The sequence below is a fragment of the Dromiciops gliroides genome, chromosome 3 (genome assembly GCF_019393635.1).
Source record: "Dromiciops gliroides isolate mDroGli1 chromosome 3, mDroGli1.pri, whole genome shotgun sequence".
Lineage (NCBI taxonomy): Eukaryota > Metazoa > Chordata > Mammalia > Microbiotheria > Microbiotheriidae > Dromiciops > Dromiciops gliroides.
The window spans coordinates 643,520,047-643,547,297 of record NC_057863.1 but is presented as its reverse complement, the minus strand read 5'-3'; the positions used below and the strand labels follow the sequence as shown (position 1 = coordinate 643,547,297).

The following is a 27,251-nucleotide window of genomic DNA, read 5'->3' as shown; positions in this document are numbered from 1 at the left end:
CGGTGCCTCCGCCCTTAGCAAGGTGCAAGCGGACCCACCCTTTCTTCCTTTCGGAGGGAGGGGGAAGGAGCAAAGAGCGGCATTCAGGTGCGCGGGGCTTTGAGGATAGTGGCGCGCGCATGCGCGGCGCCTCCGCCCTCGCCTAGGTGCTTGCGGCCCCACCCTTTCCTCCGCCTCCCAGCACCTCCGTTCGGCTGCGACTTGCGCGCTGGGGCTCAGAAGCTGGGGCGAGCGCGTAGCGGTAGGAAGGTTCCCGGGGGCTAAGAGAAGAAACTTCGTCCGCACCGGGTGTGAGAGCGAGCGCGCGCTTGCGCACGTCGAAGCGACCGCCGGACACTCCCCCCACTCCCCTTAGCCTACGGCCCGGAGCGCCGCGAGCCCCTCTCCCCGAACCTCCCCCGCCCCCACCTGAGCGCGAGCCGCGGACACCGTCCAATCACCGGCGGCGGCAGGGGCGTGAGGCTCTCTGACCGAACCTTCCCGCCCCCACCTGTGCTCGAGTCGCGGACACCGTCCAATCAGCTGCCGCGGCTGCGGCTCAGCGAGCCCTCCTTTCCCATCCCCTCCTCCCAACGGTCGGCGGCGGCTGCTCGCGCGGGGCGCTCCGAACCGGGCCCAGGATGGGGCAGCGACGACTGCGGGGGCCGCCGCACTTCCCGGCCTTACTCGCCCTGTTGGGGGCCCTGCTCCTCGCCGGGGCGGCCTGGGGCTTCGACGACCACCCCGACAGCACCAGCGACAACGAGGAGCCGGTCGACCGGCGGGGTGACGGAGGTGGGGGTCGGGGGCTGCCCCTGCCCGTCGGGAATGGAGGGAGGAGAGGGAGAGGGGGACGCGGGCCCGGGGGGCGGGCGCTGGAGGAAGCCGGGACTTGAGGAGAGGAAAACCGAGGAGGGGGTTGTGGGCAGGAAGGGACAAAGGCCTGGTGGAGAGGGGGAGGGGGGAAGGGAAGGGGGAGGGAGGGAGAGAGCGATCGAGAGAATACTTGCGATGAGGGTTGTGCTTGCAGACGGGAAGACCTGAGTTGATTTTTTTGTCTCTCAGACGCTAGCTGTGTGACCCTGGGCAAGTCATTTAACCTCTCGGCCCCAGTTTCCCCATCTGGAAAATGGGGAGAACAAGTAGCCCCTACCTCAGGGATGTCGTGAAGATTAAATGAGAAGATGGGTGTAAATTGACTCGTAAATCAGAAAAGCACTGCATCAGTGTTCGTGGAGATTATGGGTGGTATCGTGATGGATTTGAACTTAAATGACCAGTTTGGGGTTTCAGACAGACGTGCTGGTCTTTGAGTGAGGCAAGTGCCCGTACATTGGGCTTAAGGAGGCTCAAGGAGATAAAAGCCCTGTGGTGTGGAGGAACTGCCAAGACAGGAATAGGCCTGTTGATCAGGCAAGAGGACTTTGGATTTTGGCTGAATTGTTGATGGGGACAGCCGGGTAATTAAGCAGGGTTAGAAAGATTCATGAGGGTCAGGGACCAGAAATGGGCTCGAGCGAGCACCGTCTGTGGGAGTGGAGAAATGCTTTCTCCATTGAGACATCATTGGTGAACCGATGTGGTCCAGAGCCTGTTCATCTTGTGACCGACCATTCTGTGGTATATAGTTAGTTGGTTTCTACCTGCCCAAACCCCAACTGTGTGTGTCACTTATCAGATTTCCTTTGGGCCCTATGAGATAGGGGTGGCTAGAGGTAGCCATTGGTCATTTGGAAACTTGACACTTGGTCTACCTGTTTTGGCTGCCAGCCATGTTCCAAAACCTGAGCAAGCAAACAAGACTCCCCGCCTTCCCCCCCCCCCAAACTTAGTGAGATGAAAAGTTGTACAATAGCAGATCATGTGTGCATACCTGCTGACCTTTTTAAAGAAGAATTTCACTCTTAGGCTGGTTGAACATAATGTCTCTTATCTAAGGTCAGGTTTGTTTGGACATTTCAGTGCGATATAACCTAAGGTAGTAAAAAGATAATGAGCCTTTCTCCAGGATCAGAGAACGAAAATTTCCTGGAGATTTGAAGGAAAATAGGCATGTTTTCTCTTTCTAAAATAGCTCATAGAAGACAGTGCTGAGGTGGCTAGAAGGATTAGGCACCTGAGTCACATTGATGAAAGGAGAGGTTGAAAATGTAAAAATGTATAATGTGCTCAATTATGACCACAGAGAAATTGGAAAGTGGAATTTTGCAGGAATGCCTAATTATAATAAGCAAAAGGCAATCTGGCCAAGAATTTGTCATTTTCCAAATTGGAGACTGAGAAACTCTACAGCAGGTAGGAACAGTGAGTGTTTGCTTCCTGGGTCTTGTGGTAGCCAGTCACCTCATCTACAAGCTTGGACATTAACACCAAGCATGTGTTAAAGAAAAAAAAAAGATGTGGCTTTTCTTTGATTCTTTAGTGGAATGTGCCAAGAACTTAACAACACCAATCAGGCCTCCAAGCCAACCTTCAGAGTGTCCTGCTGTTTATAGTGAATTGCCCAAGAGGCTTATTTTCTTTTTGGTAATTGAATCCAGTGGAAGGCTTTAGTAAAGTAAAAAGCACCAAGGAGCCCCAGGTTAATAAGGTGGCGGGGGATTTGGAATCTGTTTTTAGTTGACATTGACATGTCACTTCACCCGTGTACTCTAGTTTCTCCATCTGTCAACTGAAGAATTAAGACTAGACACCTTTTTTAAGGGCCGATCTGATTTATTTAATGATTTCTCCTGAGCTTTGAGAGAGTGAACTTTTCAACAGTTTATACAATAAGGATGATATAAGGAATAGCATTTTAGACTCTTTGAACTTGAAAGCACTGTACAGGTCATGTAGGCCTACCCGAAACTGGCCCAGAGGGAGAGTAACGTCATTGCCGGGAGCAGTTCTGGTTTCAAGATCATTGTTCCTTTTTCTATATCATTTGTATGATTCCCTGCTTGGTTATTGTATACCCATATTCTGCACTCAAAATTTACACTTTAAAAAAAATTTGTCTGGTGCTCTTTGGAATCGGTTGATCGGAATTTAGGTAATTATTTGTCAGCTGGGTTTGGGGGAGTGTTTAGGAGAAAACTAGTATGGAAACTTAGCTTTGCTGTATTAAAGCAATATGTTTGATGTTGAAGAAAGCTTAGTTGTTGTGTTTGAGGTAATAATAATGCAGCCCTTTCACAGAGGAAACTGGAGGTTTCACAAAGGTTGCTACATCTGCCATTTTGAAATCACTTAAGTTGTCTCTTGTGGATTTGGGAAACACGTAGTTTTGAGACTGTGACGAAGTCCCCACAGAACAGAGTTCTTTTGCTTTCTTTTGAAGCTGCCAGAAGTGTCTGGATGGATATCTGGCTCTTTTCCACCAGAAACATTCCTTTCTGACTTGTTTAGGACCATTTTTAGAATAACCTTTCAGCTTGTGATGTCGAAAGCAGAGCTTTTCTTTTTCCTTCCCACTTTCCTGACGTGCTCCTTGTTTTTCACCTGTCCTTGAGGTCTGTAGTAGTGCAGAACAATCGGTAGTCCTAGAATAGGATTGACGGTACTTACTCTTCCACGCTCCTGGTAAGCAAGTTAGTTATTAGCCTTTGTTTGGAATTGTCCCCTGCTGAAGGTGGAGTGAGTTCTAGTGCTTAGCCAAATAAGGAATTGAATCACTTATGATTCACGAGAGTTGGAGATTGCCTACTGGCTCCAGCTAAAATGACTTCATTAAGTCCCTTGCTGTTCCCTGGAAGCTACCTCCTCTTGGGGCTCTGAATGCTGACTCCCTGGTGACACCTCCCCCATATCCCCCAGCCTCAGGAAATTTCGATTGTGAAATAAGGCTTACATTTCACTCTTCAGGGTTCTGCCTGTCCCAATTTTGAAGACTTGCAGTGCTATTTACCGAACTAGGGAAATTTTGAGTTTACTAGAATTAGCAATTCTTGCACTTGACATATTTGAAATTAATGCATAATGTATTTTTGATAATAGCATTCGGTGGTGGGATTGAAAACAGCATCATGTAGTGGGGGAAAACTCTGAATTAGGAGTCAGGCAGTCTGGGGTTTAGCACTCACTGTTATAAGTCACTGGCTGGGTTTTATTACTGCCTCTTATGACTCTGGGGCCTCAACTTTCTTCATCTGTAAAACAAGGGGATTGGCCTGGCTGACCAACGTTTAACATTTTAGGTCCTAGTTATTTTAAATGTGGTCCAGCAAATAGTGTTTGGCATTTCTCTAATAGGAATAAATTAAAACTTTGTCTTTAAAGAACAGGGCCCAGTTTCTCAGCAGGTTATTTAGTTTGTTTTGGGGACAGTGGCTGTAGAAGATGAAAGGCAGGCTTTCCAGTTCTATTTCAGGGATGTTCATACTTGAGATGATAGAAAATGTTTTTAAAAATACAATATTGAAGTAAGCAGAGATTTTTCTGACTTTGGTAAAATAGTTTACATCTGCTGAGGATTAATGATCTTTATAATTCAAGTTTGGTTTGTCATCACAAATGCTCTTCTTTTTCCTATAAAAATCTTAAGTTATTTGGAACGTTTCTGACCTGCCTGCTTACTGTAATAATGATGACTACCAGACCTAGAAGAGGAAGTGTACTTGCCCAATAGGATTCTGAGTTAATCTTGAAACAGGATTGAAGAATAAAGCAAATTATAGCTTTGGAATTTCACATGGATAATTGTATTAGAAATGAGGGCAGGGGGCAGCTAAGTGGCACAGTGGATACAGCACCAGCCCTGGATTCAGTAGGACCTGAGTTCAAATCTGGCCTCAGACACTTAACACTTGCTGGCTGTGTGACCCTGGGCAAGTCACTTAGCCCCAATTGCCTCACAAAAAAAAAAAAAAAGAAATGAGGGCAGGCTGGTCAAATTGTCAGCTCCTAGCAGCAGTGAGCGTCAGGTATCCAAGGACTTCCTTCATGGCTTTAAGGATTTTTTTCTTCATTAATGGGGAGAAGAATATTTAAAGTCTGAATCAGCAAAGTATCGGAACCATTCTATATAGTTCCCAGCATCATCTTTGTGCAGTGATAGACACCTAATGATAGATATTACGTGGTTGAGCAACAGGGGAGAATAGGTAGTTTGGATAAAAGTCTGGGAAGGGGGTGGGGTCTTGTATCTTGCCCCATATATAGCCAGTCATTTTAGCCCTCTTGATTTTTGTTACCTTATCTTTCTCACCCAGTCTTCCTACTAGAAAGATTTTCTTCAAATTGGTATCTTCGCTCTAATCCATGCTGTATTGCACACCCCTGCTACTCCCTTCTTGGCTCTGCCTTTTAAAATCTCTAGTTTCTCCGGGAGGACCTCCTAGGTTCCCCTCCCTCCCCCCAAGTTTCTAGAAGGTTCTCTATGGTTGCCTTTCATCTACTCTGTAAGACTCTTGTATGAACTTATTTACATTCATATTTGCCTCTTGTCTTTTAGAAGTGAGCTCCTTGAGGGTAGGGACTGATTTGCTTTTCATTGAATTTTCATCCTCCCCAGCACTTAGCATATGGGCTGACACGTAGAGTGCTTAATAAATGCCAAAAATTAAGGGCAGCTTTCCTATTTCACCTGGACTTCCCTTTATCCTGCTGCCATCTGACTTTCTGCTTGGCTTTCCATGCCCTCCATTCCATTATCCAGCTCTAACTTTATTTCCCATTTCTTCTTCTTTTCCCACAAAATCCCTCACTGGCCTCACAATCAGATCTCCTCATGCCCATATCCAATTCACAGACCTGGCTGTGCCTTTGCCTCCTACCTTCTCTTCTCTCTTCTTGGATCTCCAGTAGCTACCCACACAATTTAGGACTTAATTATATTGTCTCAGATTGTTCTTTGAAGTGTTTCTAGTTTTACTTCCCCAACTGGACCATTAAGTTTCTTGAGGCAAAGAATGGCTTTTACTAGCTTCCTGAAAGCGCCTAGCAGAGCACCTTCTTTGTATCAGTCAATAAATTCAGTGCCTGCCTTGTGTTGGCACAGGGGATATAAAACCAAAATTAAATAACCCCTACCCTCAAGGAGCTTAAGTTTTATTGGGGAAGACAACAGATCCATATAAAAATAAATACATACAAGACATTTACCAAATAAGTAGAAGGTAGTGTGTGTGTGTGTGTGTGTGTGTGTGTGTGTGTGTGTGTGTGTGTGTGTGTGAGTGAAAGACTAGCAGCTTCAGGAATAAGGAAAGGCCTTGACATGGGACTTAGGATACATTAGAAGAAGTTTCTCCTGTGAGAAGCAAAACCAAAGATGACTAGGTAACAGCTCCGACATAGTGAGTAAGGGGAGATAAAATTCTACAGCAGCAAAGCCAGTTAGGCATGGCTGTGACCTGACAGGAGCTAGGAGACAGATAACCCCTAAGGTCAGGACCATTATTTCAAAAATCCCACTCAACTCAGGAATATGACAGGCATCCAGGCTTTCTTCACCCCACCCCAAAAAGGAACTTTCCATTTTCAGGTGGACACCCCATCTATCCCCTATAAAAGCTTTTGCCTTCTGTTCTGGGAGGAGAGTGTTTCTGAGCCCCCCTCCCCAGGGGTAAAGTCTTTGATTTACCCCTGGATCACTTTCTCTAGTACCAAATTAAAGACCATTTTAATCCTAATTGAATGGTGTGTGAGAGTAATTCTTCACTGAGGAATATCTAAGGTGGGGACCTTTTCCCCCACGACAGCTTCATGTACCTATTGACATTTGTGAAGGAAACAAGAAATCCTATGAGTTAAGAGGTGAGAAGGGAGATTCCAGGCACGGAGAGGCCGGAGATAGAGGCTTGGGGGAGGGAAAGAGTGTTCTGCTGGAAGAGCAGAAGGAAGGACAGTTGGGGTGAGTTGCAGAGTGCAAGAAGATGAATGTCATGTGTAGATTACAGCTGGAAAGGTAGGCTGGGTCCCTCTAGTAAAATGCCTGAAGGGCCAAAGTTGAGGTAGTGGAAAGGGCCCACTAGGCTTTAGGAAAAATAATTTGTCATCAGTGAGGAAGATGGGCTGGAGAGGGGAGATATTTGAAGCTGAGAGACAGACTAGGTGGCTATTTCAGTCATCCAAGTGAGAGCCGACAGGGGCCTGGTATTGAGGATGTGATCAAGTGAATTAAAGGGACAGATTCCAGAGTTTTAGAGGTAAAAGTGACAAACAGCTGATTGGATATGTGGAATGAGGCAGAGAAAGTAAGGATCACATCAAGGTTGTGAGCCTGATGTGAGAAAATAATGGATTTCTTGGGGGGACCCAGAGAACACTTTCTCAGTCCTTAAACACCCCCCCCCCCTCAAGTTGAGGTCTTGAGAAACTTCTGGGACAAACCCAAGGGAACAAAAGGAATGGAGATAGATTTGTGTACATCTGTTGAAGGACTGATGAGATTAAACCACACCTAGGTAATGGACTGCCCTAAGCAAGGGTTTTTTGGCATTCTTTTCCCTAATGTCATCTCTAAGAGTTCATTTTAATGTAGACCACCTTTAAGTCATGTCAACCAATGGAATTGAACAATACTAACAAATTAGCTTTGACCAATGTAACCCACCTCTGTCATAAGAGGATAAAAAAGCACTTGGAAGATCTCACTAAAGGGATTCTGAGTCTTCTAGGGCTTCCTGGACAGCTGAGCTTTTCTTGGTTCTCTGACACCACGCAGTCTCTGTCTTTCTCGAGCTCTCCAGTCTCCTTGACCAGATGTCTTGATAGCTTGGGGCTTTTGGGGCTTTTCTCCTGCTCACACTACATGCTGAAGCTGTCTCCCTGCTTTTCCCTATCTTTACTGGTATAATACTGATAAATTAATATATACTTACCCCAATAGCAATAGCAATTTAATTTCAAAACACACAAGTGTAGGGAAGCTTGGGAAGGAGTCAGTCAGTAAGCATTTAGTAAGTACCTACTATGTGCCAGGCTCTGTGCCAAGTGCTGGGGATACAAAGAAGGCAAGAGTATCTCACAGTCTAATAGGGGAGACAACATGCAAACCAGTATGTATAACCAAGCTATTGACAGATGAAATAGAAAATCATTTTCAGAGGGAAGTCACAAGAATTAAGAGGGATTAGGGGGGATTTGAGTTGAGACTTGAAGCCAGGAACAATGAAAATGAGCAGGGAGAGAGCATTCCAAGTGTGGGGACAGCCAGAGAAAATGCCTGAACCCCAGATCTGGAGTGTCTTGTTCATGGAACAATGAGGGAGAAAGTAGGGAGCATAGAGAAGAGAGCCCTGAGACAGCTGGATTTAGGGGAGATGATCTGTATGATGAAGCACACCTCTGATCCCGTCTCTTTCACATCCTAGCCTCACATGCATTCGTGGTCTTCAGGCTGCTTCCTGCTGACTTCTCGAGCCTTGTCTTACACTGCCACACTTTGTGTGCCATCTGTTCTTCAGCCAAACTGGCCTTCTCTGCCCAGTTACATCCTGTTCCCACTGCCTCCTAGTCACCCAGCTGGGTTTGTTTGTTTGTTTTTGCCTTTTGAAACCCTTCCCAGCCTTTAAGTGGCCTCCTCCCCAAGCTGACAGGTGATTATTGCCTCCTTGACTGTCTCCTAGTACTTTGTACCTCTGCTCTAGGTATTGTAGTTAGGTGTGTCCGGAGGCTCCTTCAGGAAAGGGCCATGTCTTTTTAGCACAGCTAGCAAATGCTAAATAAATGATCGGTAGATTGTATTATCTGGAAAACTGTGCTTTAAGGATTCCACCCACACTTATTAAAAGCCTGCTATTCGAAAGGCACTGCGCAGTTCCCTGGCTTCCTTCTAGAAGGAGCTCAAATTCCACAGGTTTTGGGAGGCCTTTCTTGGTGCACCATCTGCTAGAGCCTTCCTCTTTCAGAGGCCTTTCTGTACTCACTGTTTGGGTATTTGCAAATTGTCTCAGGGCAGCTAGGTGGCGCAGTGGATAGAGCGCCAGCCCTGGATTCAGAAGGACCTGAGTTCAAATCCAGCCTCAGACACTTGACACTTACTAGCTGTGTGACCCTGGGCAAGTCACTTAACCCCAATTGCCTCACAAAACAAAAACAACAACAACAACAACAACAAAAATTGTCTCCCCATTAGCAGGTGAGCTCCTTGGAGGCAGGGACCACTTTTGCCTTTTTTCCATATCCCTACAACTAACCCAGATCTTTGGTCACAGTAAGAAAGGACTTAAGGAAGGTTGGTTGGTCGATTGACTGCTAGGGCTTGTGGGTTGAAATACAATGAAAACCAGTTCTTTCCCTCTTGGAGTGTCAGTAGGAGGGGTAGAGAGTGAGGTACAAGGGTTACACAGATTCTTTCATTCGATAAGCACTTAATAAGTGCCTGCCACGGCCCAGTACCATATGCTGAGCATATTAGAGATAAACATGTGAAGTGAGGATGGAGAGAGCAGCAGCAAGGAGGGGAATCCCATAGGAAATGACACCTGAGTTGAGCCTAGAAGGGAAGCTTAGGAAAGGGATTTAGTGCTGAGTTCTGGTCACTTGGTGGAGACTGCCGGGGCCCCCCCCCCTCCCCCAAGGTCACCTGGAGCCAGATTGTATAAAGTTTTGCCTGCAAATGAACAGAAGGAGATGTGGTTGTCGTAGTAGATTTGGCCACTGATTGGCGATGAGGAACAGTGAAGGATTCTCAGGTTGTGTGCACTTGGGTTACTGGAAAAGATGTGCCCTCAATAGAATTGAGGAGGTAAGGGGGCAGTTAGCATGTATCAGAAGCACAAACATTTTCCCGAGCACCCTGAATTTTCATCTTCGGAGTGTGGGGAAATGCAAAAGTTTGTTGGCACAGTAAAAGTTGTCCTTTCACTACGGAATAAACCGAGTAAAATGAGTAGCAGCCTGGCTTGCAGCTGTTTAAATGACCTCTGCTAATGGCTTGGAAAATCCAGTCACCTGACTTAAAGCTGAGAGGGACCTTAGTGATATACTCCAACCCCTACTTTGAAGAGAGAATAATAAAATGAAGTCTGTCCATTTAAGTTAGTGTTTGCAAAATGTTGTCTGTACAGCAACTCCAGAGGGAAAAAAGCTTGAATCCAAGAATGGTGGTAAAGGGAGCAAGCAGATGTCTTTGCTTCAGGGTGATTCGTCTCAGTACAAGCCACTGGAATTAAGATGTGTTTGATTGAACACTTTACCCCCTAAAAAGCTCAAGGGGTGTGTGTCTTTGAAGTCAGCATTACTCAGTGTTGGTGTCAGGTCTGTCAGCATTTGGGACAGCTGGCATCTATTCTAAGTGGGCTTTGGGGCGTGTCCAGCCGACTCAGCCTGGTTCCCTAGAGGGATGACAGCACTTTTGTGAGTTTGGAAAGGAGCTATGAAACTGTGGCAAGATGCACTTCAGGGCAGAGAATCCCCTGCTTTTGTAAACAGAGACTTGAAATCCAAATGCCTTCCAGTTTGGAGCAGCCAGGGTGGGAAAAAGAAGTGTTTATCAAGGCCAGGATCATGGCAGGGTTCTGTTTTTCTAACTTGTTTTAAAAATAAACTTATCTTGAGGGGCAGCTAGGTGGCGAAGTGGATAAAGCACCAGCCCTGGATTCAGGAGGACCTGAGTTCAAATTGGCCTCAGACACTTGACACTTACACTTAACCCTCATTGCCCCACAAAAAGAAAAAACAAACAAACAAAAATAAACTTATCCTGACACTGAAGGACCACCTACAAGTCAGTTCTCAGTTAGAGTAAACAGACAAATGAAAAGTTCTGCAGACCTTCCTTCCCCTCCTCTCCCAGGGGCCCTGCAGCTCCTGAAGCTGGAGTTGGGTCAGTGCCTAGAGCAGAGGACTCCTGGGGCACTGCTGATAATGTGAGAACTGTCTTAGATTTTTTAAAAGGTGCTGTTGTTGTTTGTCCTTCATTCTTTAAGAGGACCATGGCATCGGGAGATGATGTCATGACTTGCACTGAATTGGATTTAAGTGAGGGAGGGCTGTGCAAAGTCAGCAGTCTCTCTCTCTTCCAGAGCCATCTGGGTCCAGTGACTAGATGTATATATGTCAGGATGACTGGAGATGACCCTGGAAGTTTAGGGCAATTGAGGTTAAGTGACTTGCCCAGGGTCAGTCACACAATTAGTGTTTGAGGTGAGACTTGAATTCAGGTCCTCCTGATTTGAGGGCCAGTGCTTTATCCACTGTGCCGTCTAGCTGCTTGAACAAGACTGGTTGTGTGTTTGAACCTAAAACTTCAGTGCCCTTCTATTAAGGTTATTTCCAGTCCTTCAGCTGTCATGTGCTGGTTTTCTTAGATTAAAGCTCTCTGGATTTCAGAACTTGTGGAACCTGTTTTGTGTGATACAATCACCGGTGACCAGTCTGTTTCAGAATTAATGAATAGTTTATGCTTAAAGAGCTTGCTGCCAGTATTGTGAGCTTTGCATCCATCTCCCCAGTGGAGCGCATGGTTTTAAATCCTGGTTCCTAAAAGCAAACATGCTTCTTTAGTACTGTAAGAAGATGGTCACCCATCTGGCTCCCTGGCCAGGTGACCGCAAACCACCTCCTTTCTCAGTCTGCATGAGGATCTGGGACAGGCCAGAGACAGTATTTTTTAGTCATACTTTTGATTAGCAGAAGACATCGGTGTGAACATTGATTGTTCCTGCTTCTCAGGGCTTTTAGAATCTACTTTGTGGTATTGGGTGTGTGGGGTAGGGTTTTGACCCTTATTGGTGGGTGTGGGCGGATTGAGGAATGAGTCCCTGTGAAGGCTGGCTTGGCTGATGCTGAGAAGCCTTGCTTCCTTGAAATCTGACCTTCTCAACTCGTAGTTTTACAAGAGGAAAAGTCCCTTCGGTTCAGAGAACCCCGGTTTATGATGGCTCTGGCTTGAATCTCTTCTGACCCGGCTGCTGTTTTTCCTTCTCCCCTCCTGGCCTTAGCCATGGAATGTGGGTCCTCATGGAAAAGGGCCTGGAGCTTGAGTTGGAGGGCCGAGGCTCCTACTTGCCATGCAACTCGAAGTCACTTAACCTTTTAACTTCCTCAGCGGGAATATACTGATAGTTCTGCCCTCAGACCTCCACCAGAGCATGGAGGAGTCATATGATCAAGGACAGATGAGAGGGAGCTGGAGGAGGAACACACGGGAGGCTGGGCCAGAACAGAAAAGAACATGTTGGGGTGGAGCTCCTGGATCTGACTTCTTTATACAGGCCTTGGGCTCGGGTAGGGGGCAAAGGTCTCAAGCCAGGCCCCTGATCTGGCCAGCAGGGTTCCTCTGGCGTCTGTTATGCTTTCACTTGGAGGATTTTGTTTTTCCAGGATATTTGGGGGGGGGGGGAGGGGTGGGACATGGGAGACAGTGCCAAGCTGAGGGGCAGGAACTGTGAAAGCACAGCTCTGTATAGTAAAGTCAGCACCGGTGTCTTTTTGGAATACAGATTTCTTTCAGTTTGTATAATGTGACTCTACATAAGGTGAGAACTGCCTGTATGAGAATAATACTTGTGCCATCGATCTCAAGGTTATTGTGGGGAAGCCACTTTGTAAACCACCCACCAACGTGACTCTCACTGTGGCTGTCGTTTGGTCTGCTGTTAGCGTCAAGGAGGTTACTTAATGATGAGGGTGGGTGGGCCACATGCAGCGTTAAGAGTAAGTTTGATACCATTTTCCTATTTCTTCTATTAGAATTTTGACATTTTTCCTGTCTCTGGCTCCACCATTAATCCCAACCACTCCAGCTCAAAAAGAGTTGTCTTTAACTTTTCTCTCTCACATCTTTGAGCAGTCCTTCCTTCACCCCAGCTTCATATCCCCCCCCCCAATGTGGAGTCATTGCCACCAACTGTGGCCTTAGCTAAGGCCCTTATCTCTTTAAGCTTCAGTGGCAATGAAAATACCAGTAGGGTTTCCCATCTCACAGAGCTGTTAGGAAGCTCAAATGAGATCTGTGTATAGAAATCAATCCAAAAACTTGAAAGCACTTAGATATATAAGACTTTTAAGATTTACAAAGTACTTTCTCGATGTCATTTTGAGGTGCGGATTCCTATTGTACAGACAAGGAAACTCCACAGAGATGGTGATTTGCCCATAGTTGCACAGCTAGCTGAAATGGGCGCTTGAGCCTTGCTTCCCCCAACTTGAAATCCGGGGCCCTTTCCTTCCTGCTCCTCAGCATTCTCTCCATGTCAGCCAGTGTTATTAATGTAGACGCTGCGTGTCTTCTGCAGCCCCTCGGCAATGGGATCTTTACACAGTTAACAAAATCTTCCTAAGGCAGAAGTCTGACCTTGTTCCTGCCCTGCTCAGGCAATTGCATCAGCTCCCTTCTGCCTCTAGATCCATTGCTTTTAAGACCCACCATAGTGTGGCTCAGACTTTTCTTTCCAGCCTTGTTTCACATTCAACCCCATGGTTCATTAGGATCTAGCCACCCGGGGTTACCAGCTGTTCTTTCTCCCTTCACGGTTCTGCCTCTCACAGTCCTGTTCCTTCCAGGCTCATCCCAGGGACAGTATAACAACAATGCAGTTTTGGGGGTCAGCAGACAGCTGTGTGGCAATAGCCACTTATTCCCTGGATTGAACCTTTCTTGGCCTCAGTTTCCTTATCCAGAAAAGGAAACAGTTGTCCAAGATGTGCTCTAAGAGGACCCATGTGAAAATGTTTCTTTCCTCCATCTTCCAATTTCCCCTGAGGACTTCAGTTCTCTACTTTGCCTCCTGTTGCACTCACCCTTTAGATTATGCTTCGTTACATAGGCGTTGTTCTACACATCCTCTGTCTCCTCCCTCTCAGTACAATGAGGGCAGGGAACAGATGCTAAGAACAGGACTTTGTGCATAATAGGAACTTAATGGTAATTGACTGACGTACAAATAAAGGCTGCACTTGCAGGGTAATGTTATGTGCTTATTTTAAAACTTTAGGATCCTCAGGATTTAGAAGCCGATTATCAGCAGCAGAGTGAAGTGGGCAAAGTGAGCCCTGACAGCTGAGCACAGCCAGTGAGCGTTCCTGATATTCCATCTGGTTTTCGTTGATTTTGGTCTGTGTTCATCACTTTGGGCACCTTCTGTAGGAGAACATGGTGCTTTGAGTCACGAAGGAGAGGCAGGTTCTTATTGGTAACTGCTAAGACTATAACGAATGTGTTGGGAAAGATCAGTGAGAGCCTTTTGGTTTGGTGTGATTTGGTTGTACATCATCAGACCTTCAACATTTTGCTTAAATACAAATGTTGGGTCTTGTGAAACATCAATTGGTATTTATGGAACTCCTCTCTACCTAGTAATATTGTGCTTTGGGGGGAGACAGGAGACCGACCATCTCTGTCATGGAGTTTATATTTGGCTTAATTGATCAGACAAGAAAAATGCCCATGTCAAAACCAAGAGAGCAGTAAATGACAAGGCATAATCAGTATGCTCGGTAACGTGAAATTAGAGAAAGGAGAAATGGTGTGAACCAGAGTGGAGGGGAAGGCTTCCAGGAAGAAGGGTAGACTTGAGCAGGACCTGGCAGGGTGAGGAGACTGTAAACGTGTGGAAAGGATACGCAGGCAGTGGCCACACCGGTTGGCTCCCCCTCAATAAGCCCGGCAGAGAACCTGACATTTGGGCAACAGGCTGTGGAGGTGGGGGTTCTTGAGCAAGAAGGCAAAGTTATGATTACTCCCTGCTGCCTGCTCTAGTAGTGAGGGGGTGTGGGATGGGTTGGAGGGAAAGCACAGACCAGCTGGGAGGGGCAGTTGTGGTGATGTAGGCTAAGGGTCTGCTCTAGGCTGAAGACCATGAAGATGGAAGAGATTCCTTCTTAGGAGGGAGAGGCCTGGTCCCAAGTCGGTCTTCCCAGATAGCCAGAAGAGGAGAATGTCTATAAGGTTCTGCTTAGCTTTTCTCTCTCTTGTGTGCCTGAAAGTACTTGGATTGATTTGTTTGCATTTAGGGTTAATAACAAAACAAATTTTTTCCTAAGTTGTACCAAAGCAGAGACCATTAATGATAGGTCACATTCTCGTTTTCAAAAGAACAATGATAGTTCGATTGGATACTGTGCTTGACATTTGTAAAGCTGTTTCCTCCCAACAACCCTGTTAATGAGATGAAAGAACCTGCTCTATGAAGAAACCTATTGAAGACATTGTGGATGTTTGACCTTGAGAAAACCGCCCCTTGGGGGAGACATAATAGCTGTCTTTCAAGTGACTGAAGGTCCGCCTTGTGTAAGAGGCATCTGAGCTCTCTCCTTGGGGGGGTGGGGTGGGGGAGCAGAGTGGGGAAGTTGGTGAAAAGTTGGTTTTGGCTTGATGTGAAGGAACATTTCCCGCTAGTCTGAGCTGCCCCAAAACATAATGGGCTGCCTGTTTCCTGGGGCCTTCTGGTGCCAGGATTCTGGGAGGCCAGCATTGTCCCCACTTTTTAAGCAGAGGTTGTGACTTGCCTACGGTCCAGGCCTAGAAGCCTGCAGCTTCTGACTTCATCTGCTGCTTTTTTCCACAATTCTTTGCTGCCTTTCCAAGTTTACATGAACAGCGCTGTTAGAGGTTAGCTCCTAGTAGCTGTGGGCTATGGGGATGTCTTACTACTGCCCCTTGGTTGGTAATAGTCTGCTAACATGCAGCGTTAAGGAGGTTTGCTTTTTGTATTTCAGACGTGTGTCGTGTCCCAAAGGTGGTAGGTAGGTGCCGTGCCTCCATACTGAGGTGGTGGTATAATGTGACAGCTCAGGCTTGCCATTCATTTCTCTATGGAGGTTGTGGTGGAAATTATAACAACTTCCTGACTCAAAAAGACTGTCTCAGAACATGTGATGGAGTTACAGGTAAGACCGTAGTGGTAGGATTTATTGCCTAAAATCTCAGTTTCCCTGGTATATTTACTGCCTGGAAGTATTTTAAAGCTGAGGAAACTGAAACACTCTCGTCCCACAACCACTTAAGCACTGTGTGTTTGGGAACCCTGCTGTATCCACAGATTAGAATATCAATTTACACAGGCAATACATATGGCCTCGGGAGAACCACTTATGGGTCAGTTTCCTTCTCTGTGCTGGGGTGGGGGGTGTTGGACTCTGGTCTCTGGGGTCCCTTCCAGCCCTGGATCCATGCCCCATCTAACTACTGAGCATTATAAAAAAGAAACCAAAAAGCACGTGGTTGCCTTTGGAAACAGGGGGTTGGGCTGGGCTTTGGAGTGTGGACTGAAGGGGGTGGGGGGAACACTCGAACCTCTCTTTATCTTCACTTATGGACTACAGCTCTCCAAGGACCAGAGAAAGCATTAAGTGGCTAGTGTGTGCTGGGCACTGGGATAAGTGCTCTACCACTATCTTGTCATTGGACAATATTAATCTGGAAACAATAACATCTGCATGGTGTGTTTGGGGGTGGGGGGGAGGCGTGCTGTCCACCTGGTTCTGCAGAGTAGCTCACCTAAAGAATTAGAGGGTCATATGAATCTTGTAAAATAAAAAATTATTTGGAGAAAGTAATATATGGCCTGGAGACAGTCTTTTTTAGGGGGGGAGGGGCACGATGAGGCATGATGACTTGCCCAAGGTCACACAGCAAGTGTCAAGTGTCTGAGGCCAGATTTGAACTCAGGTCCTGAATCCAGGGCCAGTGCTTTATCCATTGCACCACCTAGCTGCCCCTCTCCGTGAGTAAGAAAAGAGTTGATCTCTTTCTCTGTTTACAAAGAAAGCTGGAGATTACAAAACAGCTGGAGTTTGAATAATGGGCTATCAGTAAGATATGCAGCACCCATCCATATCTTGCACATAATTTTTGATCCTTGCTGACCTATCTGTGTACTGAGGTCTTCTTGCTTGGCCACTGCATTTCTGAGGTGGGAGGCAGAGCTGTTTTTCACTTCCAGACTCTTGGGTTTTAATGTCTAATGTTTAAGGATTTCTTAGCAGTTGGGCTCCCTCATCCCACTATACTCCAAATGTGGGGTGTAGAATTCTGGGCCTTCTGGCTCTTCTGATCTTGAGGCCTTGTACGGCCCGCTGACACGGGGAGCATCCTGGTCTGTTGTCTGTACCTCAGCATCCTGAGAGTAGGAAGGGACTTGGGGAGCCATCTTCTAAAACAGGGCTGCTTAAAGTTTTTCCACTTGCCACCCGTTTTCACCAGAGAAATTTCTACATGACCCCAGGTATATAGGTATGTAAAATAGGTATGCATAACCTTTTCCTGACCCCCCACATTCAGTTATGAGACCCACAGTTTAAGAAGCTAGGTTCTAAAAATATCCCATCTCTGTCCTAAGAGTCCCTTTCCAGATCAAGGCTAGGTAAGAAGTGAGTCAAAGAAAGGTCTCTTTTACGTGTTCAAAAGAAAAACAAACAAAATCCGGGTGGAGCCTGGGGAGGGGAAGGAGACTCAATCCTAAATAAAAACAATTGCTATTTACACCACTCTGTGAGTGCAGGCCAAACAATGGCCAAATGAGGCTTGGGCCGAGACCTATTGTTGGCCGGTCAATGAGAACCAAAGTTATTTGGGTTTAAGGAGTGGGCCTTTGAAGAAATCTAGCACCTAAACCCCAAGACATCTAACTAAGGAGGATTTGGCCCTTGAGCTTACTTTAGTTTGGGCTCAGCGCTCTCAGGTTAGGGTATGATTCTCAGCATTACCTCAGGCAAACTGAGACCTGTGAAAGAGGCTAAGTCATCTCCCACTGCTTCTGGGGCCATCTCCTGATGCATATCTCACCACTGGACCCAGATGACTCTGGCAGAGAGTGTGAATCTGGTGGCTTTGCACAGCCCTGCCTCACTTAAATCCAGTTCACTGCAAGTCATGACATTATGGCCCTCTTCAAGAATGAGAGACAAACAGGGCTTTAAGTTCTTTTAAAAATAGTTTTCCCGGGGGCAGCTAGGTGGCGCAGTGGATAAAGCACCGGCCCTGGATTCAGAAGTTCCTGAGTTCAAATCCGGCCTCAGACACTTGACACTTACTGGCTGTGTGACCCTGGGCAAGTCACTTAACCCCCATTGCCCCGCAAAAAAAAAAAAAAAGTTTTCTGTCCCTTCCCTGTCTGCCACTTGCTGCTATAAATGATCTTGTCTTCAGTAACTTCAATCTCCATCCTCTAAGTAGAGGGTTCTAGTTTGCTTTGTGTTGAGGTATATATCCTACGATTAGGACTGGTTTTCAGCCAGGGGAATTGGCCCAAGGTTGTGTACAGGACAGTTGAGATCAGTTTCTTTTGAGGTAGAGTAGATAGAATAGATTGGTAGCTAAGAAGACTTGTGTTCACATTCTGCTTCTGACCCTAGCTGTGTGATCATGGGCAAGTCACTAAACCTCTTTGTGCCTCTTAGTTTCTTCATCTGTACAATGAGAATAATGTTCACACCTCTGGTGATAGCCTCACTGGATGATAAATGCCAGCTATTCTTTTTTTTATCATAAATGTATTTTATTATTTTCCATTTACATGTAAAGATAGTTTTTAACATTTGTTTTCATAAGATTTCTAGCTCCAAATATTTCTCCCTCCCCCTCCCCAAGACAGAAAGCAATCTGACATAGGTTATATATGTACAATCACATCAAACATATTTCTGCATTAGTCATGTGTGAAAGAAGAATCAGAACAAAAGGGAAAAACATCAAAAAACAAAAGTAGAAACAGTATAGTTCTATCTGTATTCAGATTCCACAGTTCTTTTTTTTTTTTTTTCTGGATGTGGAGAGCATTTTCCACCATGAGTTCTTTGGAATTGTCTTGGATCATTTCACTGCTGAGAAGAGTAAGTCTATCATAGTTACTAATCACAAAATGTTGCTGTTACTGTGAACAGTGTTCTCCTGGTTCTGCTCACTTTACTCAGCATCAGTCCACTTAAGTCTTTCAAGGTTTTTCTGAAATCTGCCTGCTCATCATTTCTTTTTTTTTCTTTTTTTTTTTTACATATAAGGTATTTTATTTTTTCCGTTACATGTAAAGATAGTTCTCAACTTTTCTTTATACAAGCTTTACAATTTCAGGTTTTTCTCCCCGCCTCCCCTAGACAGCAGATAATCTGATATAGGTTATATCTATATATCTATATACATATACATATAGATAGATATGTATACACACACATACATATACACATAATAACATTAATCCTATTTCTGCATTAATCCTGTTACAAGAGAAAAAATCAGAGCAGTGATGCAAAACCTCAAAATAGAAAAAAAAAACAACAGCACCCAAAACAAAAGAATTGCCAGCTATTCTTGATCATTCAGGATCTTTGCTCTTCCTTTTTCTTTACCTGCCTAATATTCTACCCACTTAGTGTGAATTATCCCTACTCAAACCCACCAGGAGCTGAGCAGGGACTGGCCATTTCAGTTATTTGTCAGCTCTGGGTTTTCTGTGGCCCAATGGTGGAGCCAGCTTTATCATATATTTCTCTACATTCTAAGAAGCATAGTTCCCTGTGGGGTCTTTTTTTGTGAGGAAATTGGGGTTAAGTGACTTGCCCAGGGTCACACAGCTAGTAAGTGTCAAGTGTCTGAGGCCAGATTTGAACTCGGGTCCTCCTGAATCCAGGGCCAGTGCTTTATCCACTGCCCCACCTAGCGGCACCCCCCTGTGAGGTCTTTTAAGGGGCATAGCACTTTCCTCCCAAAACCACTGGGACATGTAGCATAAGGAACATTCCCATTTTACAGAAGTGGAGATTGGCTCAAACAAGTTATAGTATTTGCTCACAGCTATGCAACAGCTGGTGCTCATCAGAGCAGAGGGTCTCCTAAGGCCAGAACTTTCTCTGTTACGTTACACTTATGCCTGCTTTCCCAATAAGGAGCTTTTAAAACAATAAAACATTTTTATTTAAAGTTTTGAGTTCCAAATTCTTTCCCTCCATCCCCTACTCTCCCCAGTAAGTAATCCAGGCAGTAAGCAATCAGATCTAGGTTAGACATGTGCAATTATGTAAAACATTACCATATTAGTCACTTTGTACAAGAAAACTCCAATAAAAGAAAAAATGGAAGTGAAAAATAGCATGTTTCAGTCTGTGTTCAATCAATGTCAGTTCTTTCTTTGGAGGTGGATAGTATGTTTCCTCAATTGTCCTTTGGGATTGTCTTGGATCCTTGTATTGCTGAGAATAGCTAAGTCATTCACTGTTCTTAATCAAACAATATTGCTGTCACTGTGCACAATGTTCTCCTGGTTCTGCTCACTTCACTATACATCAGTTCATATAAATCTTTCCAGGCCTTTCTGAAATCATCCTGTTTGTCATTTATTATAGCACAATAATATTCCATTACAATTGTATACCACAGCTGGTTCTGTCATTCTCCAGTTGATGGGCCTTCTTTTTTGTTTCTGTTTTTGTTTTTCGAGGCAGTGAGGGTTAAGTGACTTGCCCAGGGTCACACAATAAGTGTCTGAGCCTGGATTTGAACTCAGGTCCTCCTGAACCCAGGTCCAGTGCTTCATCCACTGTGACACCTAGCTGCCTCCATGGGTCTTCCTTTTGATTCCTTATTCTTAGCCACCACAAAAAGAGCTGTTATAAATATTTTTGTATAAATGGGTCTTTTCCTCTTTTTTGTGATGACTTTGGGATATAAACGTAGCAGCAGTATTGCTAGATAAAATGGTATGCACAGTCTGATAGCCCTTTGGCATAGTTCCAAATTGTTCTCCACAATGGTTGGATCAGTTCACAATTCCACAAATGGGATTAGTATTCCAGGTTTCCAACATTTCCCTTTTTTGTTATATTTACTGATCTGATAGGTATGAGGTGGCGGTACCTCAGAGTTGTTTTAATTTGCACTTTTCTGGTCAATACTGATTTAGAGCATTTTTCCATATGACTATAAAGATACTTTTAGTTTCTTTGAAAACTGCCTGTTCTTATTCTTTGACCATTTATCAAGTGAAAAATGACGTGTGTTTTTACAAATTTGACTCAGTTCTCAATATATTTGAGAAATGAGGCCTTTATCAGAGATACTTGATTCAAAAATTCTTAGTTTTTTGCTTTCCTTATAATCTTTGGTACGTTAATTTTGTTTGTACAAAAACTTTTAAATTTTATATAATCAAAATTATCTGTTTTACATTTTGTGATGTTCTCTGTATCTTCTTTGGTGCTAAATTCTTTCCCCTGTTCATAAACCTGACAGATAAAACTATTCCATGCTCTCTTAATTTGCATATGGTATCGCATTTTATGTATAAATTTTGTGCCCATTTTGACCTCCAATAAGTCATTGTTACAAAAAGCTTGAAACTGGTTCATCTTTGTGTTGGAGTCTAGGCCACTAATGTGAATCTGAGGCACACTGTGAGACCTTTTCCCCCTAGAGCATGGAATTTGCCCTGGGGAGGGGGGGGGAGTGGATGGGAGGGGAGGTAACATAGTATTTCTTAGAGTTTTGACCAGATTGACTTTATTTTGGCTAAATTGCTTTGACGCCATTGCTAATGGCAGTGAGTTTTTGTTCCCTATAGAGAACTCTGCTCAGGAAGCCCCAACCAGGAGGAATGGAGCACATGAACCTAGCCCAAGGGGTAGGTTCTTAGGGAGAAGCTGGACTGGCAAGAGAACCAACCAACCAACTGTCCAGAGAAAGTATCATAAAGAACGTTTCAGGTCTGGGGGTGGTGAGAGACCTAAGGACAGAGGGGGGAGACAGGGTTTGCCTTCCTTTAGGACAAATCTGCTTCTGGCTCCGATGTTTCTTGTGGAAAGGAATATCATCGCTGTGACAAGGTTCTTGCTGTCTCCTTTGTGACCCTGCCAGTCTGAAACTCCGCTCCAAAATGGCCTTTAAGTCCAGGAGCAACAAGAGCCAGGGAAGGGAGTCCATTGTGGACTGGGATGAATGAGGGAAAGTTTCTTGGAGGAGGTAGCCATGAAGGGTGGGTAAGATTTCACTGCTCAGTCCTAGAAAACCTGGTGTTTGTGGTGGTTGCTTAGAAACTGTAACAGATCACTAGTCAGTTAGCCTAAGATGTGAGTGGTTACCCCACCTGTGTTGTTCTCTGCCCTTCGCCAGCCCCAGCTCCTCAGTCCCACTGCAGTCCTTGATCTCAAGCTTTGTTTGTGCTAGGTTGCTTTGTAGCCCTGACAGCAGCTGTCCCATACCTCTTGTCTACTTAAGGACACAGCCATGGGAGCCTGGGGTGAGTGGTGCCGATCCGTAGCCTGGGAGCTGTGGTTGGGGTGCAGGGTTTGTCATGTGATTGGTTGGATTGAATTAGCCCCTGTAAGGACAGAGCTCCCCTGTTCTCCCCTTAGGCCTCTTCCTCTCATTCTGTACTGGGCACTTGGTGCGTGCCCCTCTTCATGTTTCCCTGACCCAACAATTTATGCACTCCTGTGGAGACTTTGTTTGGTTTGTCCCCTGAGATAGAACAGCTCACGTGATTGGTGATAACCCTGGCTAGCTCATGGGCTCCAGCCTTGCTAAAGGCTGAACTTTTCCTCCCACAGATCAGTGGTGTCAAACTGTCAAAGCAGAACCTGGGTGCCCACAGAGCCATAGGGAAGAACCTCTATCGTCCTCCCATTGACTTAAGATGTTTTTCTGTGCCTTACTTCTTTTGTTTGATGTGTCCCAGTTACATCTTTTGTTTTGTTTTTGTTTTGTTTTGGTGAGGCAGTTGGGGTTAAGTGACTTGCCCAGGGTCACACAGCTAGTAAGTGTTAAGTGTCTGAGGCCAGATTTGAACTCAGGTCCTCCTGACTCCAGGGCCAGTGCTCTATCCCACTGAGCCACCTAGCTGCCCCTGTCCCAGTTACATCTTAATCTGGTTCAGGACACACTCAGGAGTTCTGTGGACTATGTGTTTCATACCTCTGCCATAGGTAAACCTGATCCTATGCCACTAACTGCCCCCTGTAATATTATTTTACCTAATAGTGTGTATTTCTGGAACTAACTAATAAGAATTCACATTTACACAGTGCTTTAGATTAACAAAATGCTTACCTGGGCTACCTTTGGGGCCATAGCGCAAATATTGTTAGCCCCATTTTACAGGTGAAGAAATTAAGCCTGAGAGGTTAAGTAATTTACCCTAGCTTGTAAGTGCCAGCACCAGGTTTTGAACCCAGGCATTTCCTGATTTCCAAGTATGGTGCTCTTTCTACTGTGCAGAATTGCCTTTCATTGTCAGGTAGGATGCCCATATTGGGGTTCAGTTAATTTTCATTATCAATTGATTAGAAATCTGCAGTGAGGGGCAGCCAGGTGGTGAAGTGGATAGAGCACCAGCCTTGGAGTCAGGAGGACCTGAGTTGAAATCCGGCCTCAGACACTTGAAATTACTAGCTGTGTGACCCTGAGCAAGTCACTTAACCCCCATTGCCCCACCAAAAGAAAAAAAAGGGGAAAAAAAAGAGAGAAACCTGCAGGGATACAGTCTTCATTTTGAACCTGTTTCTACACAGTTAATATTGTATAACCAAGCTTTCTGTGTGTCAGCATTTTGCAAAGATGGGCTCACATTACTAATTTCTTTATTGTTTGTTTGGGTTTTTTTTTGTAAAGTGTTTTAATTTAAAGTTTTGTTTTGTTTTGTTTTGCGGGGCAGTGGGGGTTAAGTGACACTTGCCCAGGGTCACTCAGCTAGTAAGTGTCAAGTGTCTGAGGCCGGATTTGAACTCAGGTACTCCTGAATCTAGGGCCAGTGCTTTATCCACTGGGCCACCTAGCCACCCCTACTAATTTCTTTAAATTGGAGTCTCCAGTATAATGCTAAGTCTCTGAGTTTTTCCTGCTGTCTGTCTATGTATAAGTTCAAGTATGTTGCATTTTTGTGGGGTGTCAAATCTGTAGAATGAATTTCTTGAGGAGGGTGGAGAATTGATCTTTATCTCAGTATTGGGAGAGTTACCTTGCCACATTGAAAAAGTACTTCCCTGTAACACCTATTAGGCACAGGACATTGGTCACCTATTAAAGTTTTAATTCTTCCATTGATAACATTCTACCAGCTTGTGTATTGGGGAGGTGGTTTGCAAGTTGTGATAATAGACTTCTGACTGGAGGAGACTGGGGAGGTTATCCTAGACAGGTGTGTTGAAGTACTTCTGTCTAGGACCTTCTTTGCTGCCTTTCTTTGGTGATTTATTCCAGAGCCTCAGGGCTCATCAGGCCTGAGTTTGACTAGGAGTTACTGTTGGGGGACCTGCTTAGCTTCTAAAGCATTCTTTTTTGGGGGGAGGGGGGTTTGTTGTTTTTTTAGTGAGGCAATTGGGGTCAAGTGACTTGCCCAGGGTCACACAGCTAGTAAGTGTTAAGTGTCTGAGGTCGGATTTGAACTCAGGTACTCCTGAATTCAGGGCCGGTGCTTTGACCACTGCGCCATCTAGCTGCCCCCCTAAAGCATTCTTTTATGGTTCCAGATTTCTTCAACTTAGATGGTTTTTTTTGTTTCAGCTCCCCCAAAGGATGATTCTGAAGTATTTCCTGAAAATGATTTCAATTTTGAAGGTAACTTTTAAGATTAAACATGTAGCTCATTTTTGTAAAGATGGTTCTTGCTTTACACAGATTTGGTGGGAGGGAGCGGGCCCACATGGGAGGTCTGCCAAAGGTCCACTTACCTTAATAGAGAACTGGCTATGTTTGAATGGGCTTTGAGACAAACAGGATTTCCACTGATTTAATGTGTACCTCAGAAAAATGTGCATTGAATGCTTTCATTGTAGTTCACTGTGAGGCCCTTTTGTCAAGGATGCTAACCAGCTAATGAAGATCTCTCTATGTGGGTGAAGAAGGGAGTGGGCTCAGAGATATTGATACTGACCACATATGCCATTCATATCTTGTGGTTATAAAATGAGATTTGAGAGGCAGCCTGACAGGATCTAACTTTGCAAGGAGAGATTGTTGTATTTCTCAGGAATTTGGGGTGTCACTTGTGAAGCCTAGGCTGACAGGTGATTCCTGTTGTCTGTTCCCAGACTACTGTGCAGCCAAAGCTGTTACTGGTCCTTGTCGGGCAGCTTTCCCACGGTGGTACTTTGACCCTAAGAACAAAACCTGTGCTCATTTCATCTATGGAGGGTGTCGAGGCAATAAAAATAGCTACCTGACCCAAGAAGAATGCATGACAAAATGTTCTGGTGAGTCTGGAGAACTCTTGCAAGGGTTGGGCTGAGGTGGCAACCTCCTTTCTGTTGGGTCCACTGCATGCCTTGATGGGTGGCGGAGAGTAGAAGGGCTGGATTGGCTTTGGGGACAAGAGGGGCCCCAGCAGGTGGGGTGGGCCCCGAGGTTTTTCTTGTGTGATTTCCCAACCGGTCTCTGTTCTCCTTCCTTTCAGGCAAGCAAACCCATAAATCGTCTCATCCTGTCATGCTACATTCCACCAAAGGTAAAACATCTTTCTGATTGTATATGATAAAAAGCTGGCTCCGTCCTCCCCAGAGAGCTGCTTCTGCACTCTTAGTCTTACTGGTGTAAATGTGGAGGGCTTGGGCTCATGTTGCCAGTCTCCTTCCTTGCTAACAGAATAGATCAGAGAGGGCACGGAAGGGGCAGGTCAGTCTGGAGCCTGGATGACCCCCAAGGCAGCAGGCCTGACATTGAATGAATGTGCTAAAAAGGGTGCGGTATGGTAGAGGCCCATTACTACTAACTGTATGAAGCAGCTTGGTGCCATGCCAGCCATGAGCCTTTGGTGGGAAAATGTCTTGGGCATCCCAGGCACCCCCTCCATGAGGCCATCCCCAGAGTTTGGAGACAGGGTTGCTTCCTTTGGAGTCTTATGTGTCTGTGGGGAGGCATCTGGGTCTTGTTTTTCCCTTGGAAGCTCTTGGTGTCTCTGGTCTCTTGGGCCTGGCCCCTTCTCCACAGGAGACGTTTGTATACCTCACCAGCAGACACAAGCAGCTCCTGGTCTATTTGATGGGGCAGAGCTAGAGCCTTGTTAGCTTGAGGTGGAAGCCTTTGTGCTGTGCTGAGAGGTCTCAGGTGAGCCCCATGCTGGGAGGTGCTATTGCTCTCAGAGTCCAGCAAGGGCTAAAGAGCTGATCCAGGTGGGCAGGTCTCCCTGGTCAGGCCACATTCCACAGGCAGTCACTATTCTCTCCCTGACTGGTGTGCCAGCTGCTGAACAACCATGGCTGGCTTCTGGGCAACCACCTCCCAGCTCTGCTCTGGTTTTTTCTGCCTCAATTCTCCACCAGTCATCTATGCCCCATGGAGCTCTGTGTGCCCCTGCTGGGAGCCCCAGACTCAGTGCCTTTGGAGTTGAGGGAGCTGACCTCTGACAGCTTGTACTGGCAGGCTTGGGCTCCCTTGGAGGTAGCATCTCAGAGGTTTCTGAGGGAGAACACTGAGCATGGGGTTCCTGCCTCTTGCACTTGGAAGGCACAATTAGTGCCTCCTTCCTGGTATCCTTCTGGGAAAGTAAAAACCCCAGTGTCAGGGTAGCAGGAAAGCCTGTCCTCCTGTGGCTGCTGGCTGCCATGAGATGCTTTGTTCTTTGGGGCTGCAAATGCTTGCCTGTCTGGCTTTTGTGGCAGGAGGCTCTGAGTTTTAGGGAGCAGCAGCCCAAGTGGCCTGGTGGGCTGGACATCTGCCCTGCCTCTGGATCCTTATGCCTCAAGCCTTTGTTGTCTCTAGCTGTGGCCTTTGGCGGTGTTTCTGCAGTGATAGCAGCCCTCCTTCTGGGGGCGATGGTGGTCATCTTGATCAAGATATCCCGGAAGCAGCAGGCGAGTGCCTTTAACACGATGTGGAGCCCCATCGATGACAAGGAGTACCTGGTGAAGAGCACCAACATCCTCTGAGGAAGCCAGAATCCCCCATCCCGTGGGCAGTGGCAGCTTTGTCCCCCTTCTGCTTGGCTGCCACAAGGGCACAAAGGCCCCCAATGGAGTGTAAATATGAGAAATTGTTGGGTGAGGGGAAGAAAGGCCATGTTTTTGGTGGTTTTATTTCCTCCCTAGTTTTTTAAGTGTGATTGGCTTTGTGTATGCTTTTTTTTTTAATTCCAAGAGGCAAGTAAGCGTACTTCCTAGTTTGGTGGGGGTGGGGGGGTGGGCGGTGGGGAAGAAGGCATCTTGGTTTAGAAATATTTTTAAAGAAACCAAAGGAGAGATTTTTACTTTAGGATTCTGAAAGGGGGTAGAGGAAGAAATGTGAAAGATTAATAAAAGTGCCTTCTCTTTGAAAATACATTTCAGCTGATGCAGTCTTCCTTGAGTACACCCTCACCAACAAAACCCTCTTCTGGTCTGCTCCCACCCCCCAGAACAGTGGCAGGGACAGTGGTTCATGAGTCTTTAGTGTTCAACATGCTTTGCTTCCTATGGCCCTGGGGTGCAGGCAGCATACAAACATCCCC

The 27,251-nt window shown here is 45.7% G+C and overlaps 1 protein-coding gene across 1 annotated transcript; it reads left to right on the top strand.

The window, feature by feature from the left end:
• Positions 1-37: 37 nt before the first annotated feature.
• Positions 38-27,251, top strand: SPINT2 (serine peptidase inhibitor, Kunitz type 2). Its single transcript, XM_043998477.1, has 5 exons — positions 38-774; positions 24,335-24,388; positions 24,862-25,023; positions 25,224-25,274; positions 26,528-27,251. The coding sequence occupies exons 1-5, from the start codon at positions 621-623 to the stop codon at positions 26,692-26,694; spliced, it is 588 nt and encodes a 195-aa protein (XP_043854412.1). The 5' UTR covers positions 38-620; the 3' UTR covers positions 26,695-27,251.